The sequence below is a fragment of the Camelina sativa genome, chromosome 9, assembly GCF_000633955.1.
Source record: "Camelina sativa cultivar DH55 chromosome 9, Cs, whole genome shotgun sequence".
Classification (NCBI taxonomy): domain Eukaryota; kingdom Viridiplantae; phylum Streptophyta; class Magnoliopsida; order Brassicales; family Brassicaceae; genus Camelina; species Camelina sativa.
This window is the reverse complement of record NC_025693.1, coordinates 29,912,964-29,923,938: the sequence shown is the minus strand read 5'-3', so window position 1 is coordinate 29,923,938 and position 10,975 is coordinate 29,912,964. Positions and strand designations below refer to the sequence as shown.

The window sequence follows — 10,975 nt, the reverse complement described above, 5'->3', positions numbered from 1 at the left end:
CATCTTTTGAGTTTGAGAAACCCAAACGAAGTTTCCGGAAAGTTTCAAGCCAGTCAATAGAGCCACCCGCTGTTGAAGATCCTCAGATTGAACTTGAAAAAGTTAAACGTAGCTTGAGGAAGGTACATAATCCTGTAGTTGAGAGCTCTATCCAACCTCAACGATCCCCTCATAGGGAAGTAGAGAAGCCAAAGCTTGGCGTGGAGAAGATAACTGAGTCATCATATCCGCTGGTACATAAAACTGCAGAAGAACCTGTGAATGTATGTGACGAAAAGAAAAACCAAGAAATGCCTGAACAGCCTGGGGAGGAGGTACATGTTCCTGAGGTGGAAGTACATACTCCTGCACCATTAGAAACCAATGAAGCACTTGATTCATCACTGGTCAACCAAATTGACAGCAACGAAAGAGCCATGGTGGAGGAAAAAGCCTCAATAAAGGATACCAAAGAAGAACGGTCTCCCAAACCAAAAAATAAAGAAAATTCAGCTGGGAAGGAGAACCAGAAATCCAGGAAGAAGGGTTCAGCTACTAGCAAGACCGAGCGGGAAGAGAGTAATGGGGACAGTCAGACTAGCCCATCAATCCCAAGCTATATGCAAGCAACTAAATCTGCAAAAGCAAAGCTGAGGCTACAAGGCTCACCAAAGTCTGCTGAGCAAGATGGAACTGAGAAAGCCACTGTTCCTAGACGTCATTCACTACCATCATCAGGCAATGGCAGGATCACCTCTAATTCCCCAAGAACAACGAGACTCACAAACTCAGGTGAGAAAACCGGGAATAAGAAGGAGAAACCTCTTCTGTCCTCCAGAGAAGGAAACGGTTAGTGCCAAAAACTAATACATGCTTAATGAGACCAAACTAAATTCTCCAAATCTCCCCGAGTGCTTTATCTGATGATGTTACTGAAAATCACTACAGAAACTTCACATTCTCTTACATCTAACTAACTCTCGACTCTGTTGTTGACTTTGCAGCCAAGACAACTCCAGCAGAACGGAAGAGGTGATAAATTGCTGCAGAAAGTTGAAGCCTTTATCGTTCTTGATTCATAGTAGGGACGTTACCCCAACACGAGAATGCAACCATCTATCTATTTAAAAGCTTAGATTATGAGTCTGTGATTGTGTGTGTGTTTATGTTGGCCAAGTGTTATCGTTGGCCCTACGTTTCTGCAAATGTGAGTGTTGTCCTGAGCTGATAATGTTGCTTCCACAAGGCTTTTGGATCTTCTTCTTTTTATTCTGGTTTTTTTTATCGTACATTACTTTGAAGATATTAAACTTTTTTTTTATATGAATCTGTGATTATTTTAGAATGGTATCCTTTCATCATTTACAACACACTCTTTTTGGATGAAGCCTTCTAAAGTTTAAGTTCTAAGGTTGCCCCGCAGGCAAAACTACATCTCCCATTCAAGAAAACAATACAGACATGAAGAATGAAGAGAAAATGGGTTTTGTTCAACTAGTATTTTTCACCTTTCTGATCGGGTTTTATCAAAAATATCAGATCTACGGTACCGATTCTTTCTATGAACATCAAACTGAAGTGAAGAAAGCTTATGAGAAACAGCTGACCAAATCATATCCACAGAATCTCCAGGACGAGAAGGGAACCGATACTCGAAACATTCAACAACCTCTTTCAGTCTCTCCCACTTCTTCTTCCACTGATCCTCTCTAACCCCTCTGAGAAGATTCACCAAAACCCCTTTCTTTACAGCTTCAGAGGAATGCACAAACACTGAGAAACTCGAATAGTCTAGAGTATCTTCAAACGGAAGCTCAATCTGATCACTTATTATAACAGGAACACAATGACTCACGATGGCATCGAAAAGACGATTAGAGGAAGGAGTGTCACCAGCGATATTAAGACAAAACTTCGAGGAAGCCATTCCTTTACCAGTTTGTTTAGTCCCGTTCCCTCTTACAGTTCCAAACGCAAAGTGAACATCTTTCTCATCTTTAAGAAGGTTATACAGTTCTTGACGAATACTTCCACCCTAAGACACAAAAGGTTGAGATTATCTATACTCAGTAACAGAACTGATAAGACTTAGAGAAAAAAAAAAAAACTCAAAAACACTTACATCTTTTCTGTAGATTGCTCCTTGGAAATATGCCAATACAGGACGCTTCTCAAACGGAGCAGACTCATTGTTAGAGATAGTCTTAACAACGTGCAAGTAAGGAGCAATGATGTCTTTCTCAAGATTGGCAATCGCAGAAGGGTACCTTCCAAAATCCGAGAGAACAAACATTGCGGATCCAAGCAAGTTTCTTGCATAGAGCAAACTGTTTGGATGATGAGCTACAATCAAATGATCTTTCCCATCAAATCTTTTCCACTCATCTTGATTTTTCAAGAACTCAACTAATCTCTCCTGCAACAATCTATCAACACTAACGGTTTCATTCCCACGGAGCTTAGATTTCCGATTGTAACTCAACGAAGCAAAGAAGGGCACAAAAACAATGTCAGCTTCAAACGAGTTCTTCACTCTGATTACACTACATGGTCTATTGATTTCAGGTGTCTCTGAAGCTAATAGATCAAGTGTAAGCCAATACTCTACACTGTGTTGCCGATTTAACCCGCCAGGATAAGAAGGGACTGTACTAATGTTCTTGATATTTGGCCAAACCTCAGATCCTTTGCTGTGCCAATTCAATATCCCAAAGTGAAACTCAGAGGGAAGATCGTACATAAACACCTTCAACACATCTCGGTTTCGACCGCATTTTTTAGTATCGATTGAAGCCAAGTCGTGGTTCTTGATGTCTGTTCTTGGAAGAATCATCAGCTTGTGAACTAAACTTGAAGTGAAAGAAGAAGATTCGTTGTGTTGGAGGAAGAAGAGAGAAGAGACGATGAAGAGTAGCGTCGAGACAGTGATCGTGTAAAAGAGGAGTTTTGAAGAAAGCATACTCTTTTCCGACATTTCTTTGCGAACCTCAATCATCCAAACAAAAACCAAAGTGAGTTGGTTGAGTTTTATTTTCTTGTCGGCTAATTGATTTGCAGAAAAAAAGAAAAGGTTTCAGCTTTCGACCATCATCGATGAAGAGCAGAGACTTTGATGAATCTTTTCACTCTTCTCTTCTTGGGCTGATATAATTACTAAGAGAGATTTTGTAAGAATTTTAGAGAGGACTTTGGAGTTACAAGATTTGGTCTTTAGGATCTTCAGATTTCTCAAGTGATTGACTTTTATTTTATTTTTTTGGTGTATTTTTATTTATTAGAGAGTTATTATTTCATATATATCTTATTATATAAAGTTTGGTTTTGAAAGTTAGCTATTAACAAGATTTTGACGTGGCTCAAGTTATTAATCTCAGATTTTGACATGTGTAAGAATTAATATTTAATAAGAGAAATTTGATTAAAACAAAAGTAAAATATTTTGTTTAAAAAAATATTAATAATATAAAAAGATAATTATCAAAACTTACAGAATTTATAAAAAATAATACAAAATTTTTAAAATAATTATAAAATTCGAAATTATAATATTATTTACTTACTTTTAATTTTTAAGTTATTAATTCAACACAAAAAATATAGAAAAATAGATTAAAGAAAATATACAGTTAATTATTAATTCTAAATTTTGTAAATACTCACTTCTATATAAACATAAATCATCTTATATTTAAATAATTTGTTCAAAAACATTGCTTTCAACTTTGTTTAATTAAGAAATTTTTTTAAATGGAAAGGTAAATTTTTCTTACTTTTTTAAACTAAATTTTCTCCTACTTTCTCCTTTTCCAGTGGGAATAGGTAAGAATAATATTTTGACCTAAAAAAGATTAATATATGCGTCTTTTTTTCGTAATACTGTATTTTATAATATATTGTAGTATTTTTAGATTGTTTTATTTAATTTTTATTTTCATCTTTGAATTATTTGGGATATATTACCATGCTTATAATTTTTTATTATTTCTTTAATTATGCCAAATTAATTTTCTTCTAATTTCTCAACCTTGATTGGTTGGTCATAAACCTTTCTTATTTTTGCAAACATAATTGTTACCATTATTTTCACTCAATCCCAAATGGAGATAAAGAGTAAAAGCTCATCAACCTAATAAATTGATAAAATAAGTTAATCAAACACAAGCTTACAATAAACATAGATAGATAGATTAGAAAAACATAAATCGTTGTTGATAGATCCATAGGATTTCAAAGACTCTGATACCCTGGTTTGCGGAAAGGTTTAAAAAAATTGATATGACCACATATGTCACCAAAATACACTTATTTTTTGGGTCAAGTGTTCTGAAAGAACTTCATGATGGGTGACCTTCCTGGAAGTGATTGTCGGAACTGTGCGAGTGAGGACAAAACATAGGAAAAGATCATTTGTTGATTTGTAGGGTCGGTAAACAAGTTTTTAAAGCCTCCAAGGCGTAACAAACCTGCCATCAAATATGGGTGAGTCCACATGCCGAGAATAGATGTAAGGCCCACTTAGGAAGTTGGGCCATGGACTGAGAGTGGACATGGGCTCACTAAGAAAGGTGGCGGTTTAGGTGTTACAGAGACAGAGACTATATCATGGTGTGTGAAAGGCATTTCCACGAATACATTGGGAAATTTAACTGTAGTTACTATCAAAACATATTGTGACGTTAGAAAAAGGTTTTTACTTTCAATAGTTGTCGGAGCAAGCCATTTTGAAATAGCAAAAAGACATGAACATTTTCTCTCAACATAGGAGGAGGACAGAGCCGAGGTTCTCTCTATGGTGGAGAAGATTGGACACAAGGTTATCTCCCTAAGAAAGGGAGGTGGAGGAGGTTGGACGTAAGATTATCTTCCAAGGGAGGAAGGCGGAGCCAAGGTTCTCTCCATGGTGGAGCAGGTTGGACGCAATGTTCTATCCATAAGGGATGAGGACAGAGCCGAGGTTTTCTCCATGGCGGTCATGCATTATTGTGATGATACATTATTGATTAGTATATTATGTAATATATAAACACATTAATCCAACTATTTTTCTTTCACTTCTGCATAGTTACTATCACAAATACATTAAAAAATTTAATATTAGTTACTATCAAAAGATTTTGTAACGTTAGAAAAATGTTTTTACTTTCATTGGTTGTTGGAGCAAGCCATTTTGAGATAGCAAAAAGGCGTGAACATGTTCTCTCCACATAGAAGGAAGACATAGCCGGGTTCTCTCTATGGTGGAGAAGATTGGACACAATGTTATCTCTCCAAGGGAGGAAGGTGGAGGAGGTTGGACGCAAGGTTATCTTCCCAAGGGAGGAAGGCGGAGCCAAGGTTCTCTCCATGGTGAAGGAGGTTGCACGCAAGGTTCTCTCCATAAGGGATGAGAGCGGAGCTGAGATTTTCTCCATGGTGGTCATACATTATTTTGATGATATATCATTGATTAGTATATTATGTAATATACTTTTTATTCAAAATGTTTTTTGAGCCAACAATTTTAGTAATTAAAAAACTATGCAGAAATAAAGTAAAATAGTTGGCTTAATGTATTCATATAGACATTTTCTAGGTGGTGATAAAGAATATATTTGTAACACAGAGTATATTTAGGTGTAAAAAAATACAGTTTTAATAGTAACATACATAAAAGATTTGTAAATGGATATAAATCAGTGTATTATAAAAAAATAAAATTTATAAATAATTAACAACAAATTTTAATATATATATATATTTTTAAATTCAATTTAATTTATAAAACTTAAAACTCGCACATCGAACGGATCGTCATCTAGTAAACTTAGAAAATAAACTATTTTGTCCCGAAAGAATTCAAAGTAAGAATCTTTAGGAAATATAATTATTCACAGCTAAAGCAAATTGAGCTTACGGAAAACATTATTTCATTAAAGTTATATCAATCCACCATGAGATACAACAGATAGGTAAATAGACTAGCTAGGAAAGCCATGATAGTCCAAGAAAGACAAACAAAAGCTTATAAATTATGCTTAAAACGAAGATGGTGATCATATATAATATAACACAACACAAGCATAAATTGGGATTTATCTTAGCTTTCCTCATCGGGATCGGAGTCTATGTCTCTTATGTTCCACTCTTGATCAGTAGCAAGACAATCAAAGAGTATCAAGACCAACGAAATCCATGGTATACCAACACAACAAAATAAGACGTTACATTCAACGGTCGCCGATAGTGAAAGCTCCACTAAAATGGCTTAAAAATTCGACAAATCTACCCAGAAACTTGTCGGATGGATAAAGTTTTTTTAGTACCACTTCGATTAAAGTACAAAGGATATAGAGCGGACTGAAGGTAAACCGCATACGAATGGAGCTGTCCCCGTAGAAATGCACAAAATTAAGGAGGAAAATAGTGTAGGCAATTTGGAAGTGCATGAATTGTGAGTACATTCTCCACCTCTGACTGTCAATGTCATCATGGCCACGAAAAATATTATTATCTCAAGCATTAGTTTCTTATATTATATTTTCATGACATAACAATTGGTTAAATGTAACGATTAAAATCAACGAATGACACTCACAAGCTCAGCATGATTCTTCTTTCGTTGCCCCTATAAACTCTTACAGATAAACTATCAGTATTCTTCCTCTCCCTTCCCTCCACATATACAATAACATTGGCATGAGATTACATATCATATATACATATTGGCATCACCTGGATTTGTTCTCGATTTATAGGTTTTTATAATAAATTTAGAAATCTAAAATATTTATTATTGAATGATTTGATTTAATGAAGTTCAAATAAATCTAGTTAAAGAAAAACCAAAGAAAAAAAAATTGCATAGATCTTCAAATAATAATTAGATAATATAAAGCTGGGGTTTCCAAAATTTTAGCTAATATGCAACTACCCTTACAAGGAAAGTATTTTATGTACTTTTGACGGGACTTTGGTGGGAGTCAGATGGCTTGAGTCTTGACGGCTGTTTGGTGGGAGTAAGATGGCTCGATGGGTTTTTTGTGGGAGTCAGATGGTTTGCTTGTAGAAGATGACATATTTTGAAGTTGTTGAGGATTGATTTTAATTTGTTTCTCTTTACTGAAATTAGGGTTTTAGGGGATTCGTGTATATGTATAGGAGGAGTGGAAACCATGCTGATAATCTTTGTTTCAATATAGCCACATATTTTTATCTGTCTTTCTTACATGACATTCAAGACCCTTGTCCTTATTATGTTTGGTTCTATTATTATTACCGAACGCAGTGACGCCCAAAGGCCACAAAATAATAAAAATTGTAAGATCACGTATATCTTTTTAGTTAGGTTATGTATATTTAGTTTGAAAATATATTTACGTTTTTTTAATTTTAAAAATCTGTGACATTTTGTTTGTTATTAATTCTTCTTATTTCATATTTGTTAATCTTTTATTTGTATTAATACAGTATTATATTATGTATTAGATGTTTGAAAATAAAACGAAAAACCACATAGAAATTAAAAACTTGTTTTAAAATATTATACGAGAATATTTTTTTAAAGAACTAACAAAATGTTAATGTGACAATAAAAAAGAAATGGTATGATATATGAGAGTCTATTCTATATGTTATTAAAACACATACGTAAAAATATATTACTTATGTTTTACTCATATTTTACATATGTTTTGCTTATTTTTTGTTAATATCTATTCAACATTTCAAAGAACAAAAAATAACTAATTTCTGTCATATATAAACAATTACATCTATAATTTATATTTATATAGAATTTAATGTAAACTATACTTAATGCATCAAACATTCAAATAATATATATATATATAGATAATTTTATCATAATTATAAAATAATATAAATATATAAACAATTAAAAATATATATCATCTGGTAATCATACAGTAGTATATATTTCATTTTTAACGTTTTTAATAATAAAGAACATTTTTTTATTCGCCTTAAGCTTATACGAACCTATACAAGAGACTGACTGAACGTGCTTTTTACATTTTAAAAAGATCACCGCTCTACATAACGATCTTGACACGTTAATCTCTTCGCTTGTCCGATAATGAAACCACTGCACCCACTCTGTATGCTTCATACTATATATGCATCATATATTCCAAATTCATTTGTATATATCCACAAAAACCGATCGAGGACATCTTCTTTAACACTACTATTTTTTTCTTTCTCAACTTCTTTAAAACTACTGGTTCATTAGTTGTTACTTGTTAGTAATCGACTCATTTATTTTGTGTTATAAAACGTAATTCCATAAAACAGGCCCATATGAAGCCATATAGTACCAATAACAAATATTAGGCTTGCTTCACCAATATCATTGGTGGAGGATCAAGCCAAGCGATTTTGAGATTTTGGCACTTACTGAATCACCTAAATAAAAGAATAAATTTATAAGAGATTTTCTTATATCCATCAATGAAAATGCTTACAACAGCAAATGATAGATCTAGTAATTACACAAGCTTAATTATGAAATTTCAAATTCATCTTCGGTTAATGGATAAAGTGAAATTTTTATATTGAAATATGTATTAATTTACAATCAAAATCAGAATAAATAATTGAACACTTATATTGAAATCTGTATATATATAATTAAATTAATATATATTCAATATATACAAATTTGTATGTGATCAATAATAATTGGTGATCAATTTTTTTTTTTTCTGATTTTGAATGTAAATTAATACAAACATTTGTCAATGTAGAATAAATTGCTAAATCTATCATTTGCTGTTGTAAGTATTTTCATTGATGGATATAAGAAAATCTCATATAACTTTATTATTTTATTGATGTGATTCATTAAGTGCCAAAATGTGATTATTTGTCTAATCTTCCACATTTGCATTTATGGGTAGATAACATACCAATTTTTATTTCCTTCAATCACAAGTATTTTCATGTATATATACTAGCGATAGGAGTTGTGGTGAATGATGAATCGATCGAGATTACATCATGGCAAAGAGGGATTCTAGACTGAGGAAACACAGACGTGGATACCATGGAGTTCTAAGTTTGTAAGTGTTTTCGTTAGTCAATTCTTAATTTACTGTGTGTGTGTGTTTTTTTCTTTTCTTTTAATTTATTGTTATAATAATAATAAAACTTAATCGTATTTTAACTTTTTTTTGGTCACGATAGGATGGCGTCGAGATTATTTTCACCCATCATGCACATTTGGATAATCTCTTCACTTGTTCTAATGACTGCATGGAAGATTGATAATGGGTACACTAACGAAGGGTTAATTTTTCGCTCCAATCTACATCTTTGCCACTATAGCAGAAGTGGCAGCTAAAATCCTCAATCCATCCGACGAGAAGGTAGGGTACATAGCCGCAAGTCTCAGCCATCTTGTGGGAGGTTATGCCATCTTTATAATGAGCTTTAATTGTGGAAGGATTCCTCTTGTAATTGGTGTTCTATGCGCTATAATTGTCACGGGACTCTTTTCATATTCTTTTAATTTCTTTGTTTGAAATTGTTAAACCAACTCTTGGGATATTTGGTTTGTATTTCTTACAGTTTTTGTGAAAGGCTTTCTATTTAAGTTGCATTGAAAAAGGGCTATGACTTATAAAGGTCATAGAGATCAAAGTAGTAATTTGAGAGAAGGATGCTTAAGCTCCTCCGGTCAAAGCTCCTTTCGTGTGTATTGATTACAAACAAAAGAAATCAAACATGAAAGAAAACATAGAAGATTTTATATCAGGGTTTCTCTCTCAATGTGTTTTGTTTATGGACATTTTGGTCCACCTTGTTGAGTCTTCCAGTTGTTGTAACAAGGACACACTTGTTTGTTGCCGTACGTGCCTGGAGGGACACAGAGACATTTAGCACAACACTTTTGGCAGAAGAACATGCATGGCTTATGATACTTTGTGTTGCTACATCTCCTCGTGCATTCTCCTCCACATTCTGCAGTCGTCATATTCGAGTTTTTAATTTGCGCTCTTTTAAAGATTGAGATAAATGAGACTTTGAAAAAAGAAAGAAAAAAAAAACATTTTTTTTTACTTACGGTATGATTTCAGACTTCCGGGTCCATACTATTTTCGAAACAGAAAATGAAACGCAAATTTTAGGGTTTTTTCGCAATAAAAAGAATGGGAAAGGGAAAAAAATTGCTCAAATGAAGATTATGATAAAACTTACTTACCTTTTCTGGATGGTACTCGGCTTCTTTTGACGTCGTGAGAAAAATTAAAGAGAAGATAATTGTGAGACAGAGAAGAGAAGTTATGAGTTTAGCCATGGCTAGCTCTTGAGAGAGAGGCGATATGTATACGTAAGTGGAGCTCTTACTTTTAGTTTCACAAATCTGTGAATGTGTAACAACTAGTTTTGTCAGCTATTTATAGAAGGTATGTGTTAAGCGTTCTTGTTATCCCCATGACCCCATGTATAATAAGTTAATAAATAATAACGGCCCATATATATAGCTTTATATATATATATGTCTCTTGCCACTTCATTGTTTAAATCATTCACCAAAAAAAAAACCATAATCCGTCTATTAGTAAATATCTAAATTTATATAATACTCCTCTTAATTCGTTCAAGTTTGTGTTTACGCTAAAGACGAATAGACGAATTATGGAGTAAAACGTAAAAGTAAACGCACACGCAAACACAAACTTGAAACTCAGAAAGAATTAAAGACGAAAGCAGTAATTGGAGCCTTACTCTACATAAAAAGTAGTTTCTAGTTATCAATTATACTAATATACTTTATCATTTGAATATACTGTTTTAACGAGAATATATACTATAACCTTAAGTTTGAGTTATGACAGTGATCAGTGAGTAAAAAGACTACATGCAAAAATTACATGTGTCCAGAATCCAGATTCAAAGACAAGTTATATATGAATCATAAAACTCATATATCAATTTGTGAGAAAATTATAATGACCGGTCAATAATATCATTTGACATATAGTCGAGGTTTGGT

General features: G+C 33.1%; 3 protein-coding genes and 1 pseudogene across 3 annotated transcripts in view; 1 reads left to right on the top strand and 3 right to left on the bottom strand.

The window, feature by feature from the left end:
• The window catches only part of LOC104715845 (probable arabinosyltransferase ARAD1), a 4,475-nt gene extending 4,302 nt beyond the window's left edge, over positions 1-173 (bottom strand). The window contains exon 1 of the mRNA XM_010433218.2: positions 71-173. Within this exon, the coding sequence (XP_010431520.2) occupies positions 71-173 (103 nt within the window). The remainder of the gene's footprint in view (positions 1-70) is intronic.
• LOC104713107 (probable arabinosyltransferase ARAD1) lies at positions 1,283-3,213 on the bottom strand. Its single transcript, XM_010430156.2, has 2 exons — positions 2,102-3,213; positions 1,283-2,014 (listed from the first exon to the last, which is right to left on the bottom strand). Exons 1-2 carry the CDS (start codon positions 2,972-2,974, stop codon positions 1,484-1,486), a joined length of 1,404 nt encoding a protein of 467 aa, XP_010428458.1. The 5' UTR covers positions 2,975-3,213; the 3' UTR covers positions 1,283-1,483.
• On the top strand, positions 8,977-9,522 carry LOC109126491 (annotated as a pseudogene).
• On the bottom strand, positions 9,616-10,392 carry LOC104713106 (gibberellin-regulated protein 6-like). Its single transcript, XM_010430155.2, has 3 exons — positions 10,181-10,392; positions 10,043-10,070; positions 9,616-9,939 (listed from the first exon to the last, which is right to left on the bottom strand). The coding sequence occupies exons 1-3, from the start codon at positions 10,274-10,276 to the stop codon at positions 9,758-9,760; spliced, it is 306 nt and encodes a 101-aa protein (XP_010428457.1). The 5' UTR covers positions 10,277-10,392; the 3' UTR covers positions 9,616-9,757.

Bases quoted from the DNA above. Each gene is read 5' to 3' on its own strand.
- LOC104713106 (XM_010430155.2), bottom strand. From the start codon at position 10,276: ATGGCTAAACTCATAACTTCTCTTCTCTGTCTCACAATTATCTTCTCT. The intron at 10,071-10,180 runs GTAAGTAAGTTT...TTTCGAAAATAG, and splicing joins CCGAGTACCATCCAGAAAAG to TATGGACCCGGAAGTCTGAA. The intron at 9,940-10,042 runs GTAAGTAAAAAA...TGACGACTGCAG, and splicing joins CGGAAGTCTGAAATCATACC to AATGTGGAGGAGAATGCACG.
- LOC104713107 (XM_010430156.2), bottom strand. From the start codon at position 2,974: ATGATTGAGGTTCGCAAAGAAATGTCGGAAAAGAGTATGCTTTCTTCA. The intron at 2,015-2,101 runs GTAAGTGTTTTT...TTTGTGTCTTAG, and splicing joins GAGCAATCTACAGAAAAGAT to GGTGGAAGTATTCGTCAAGA.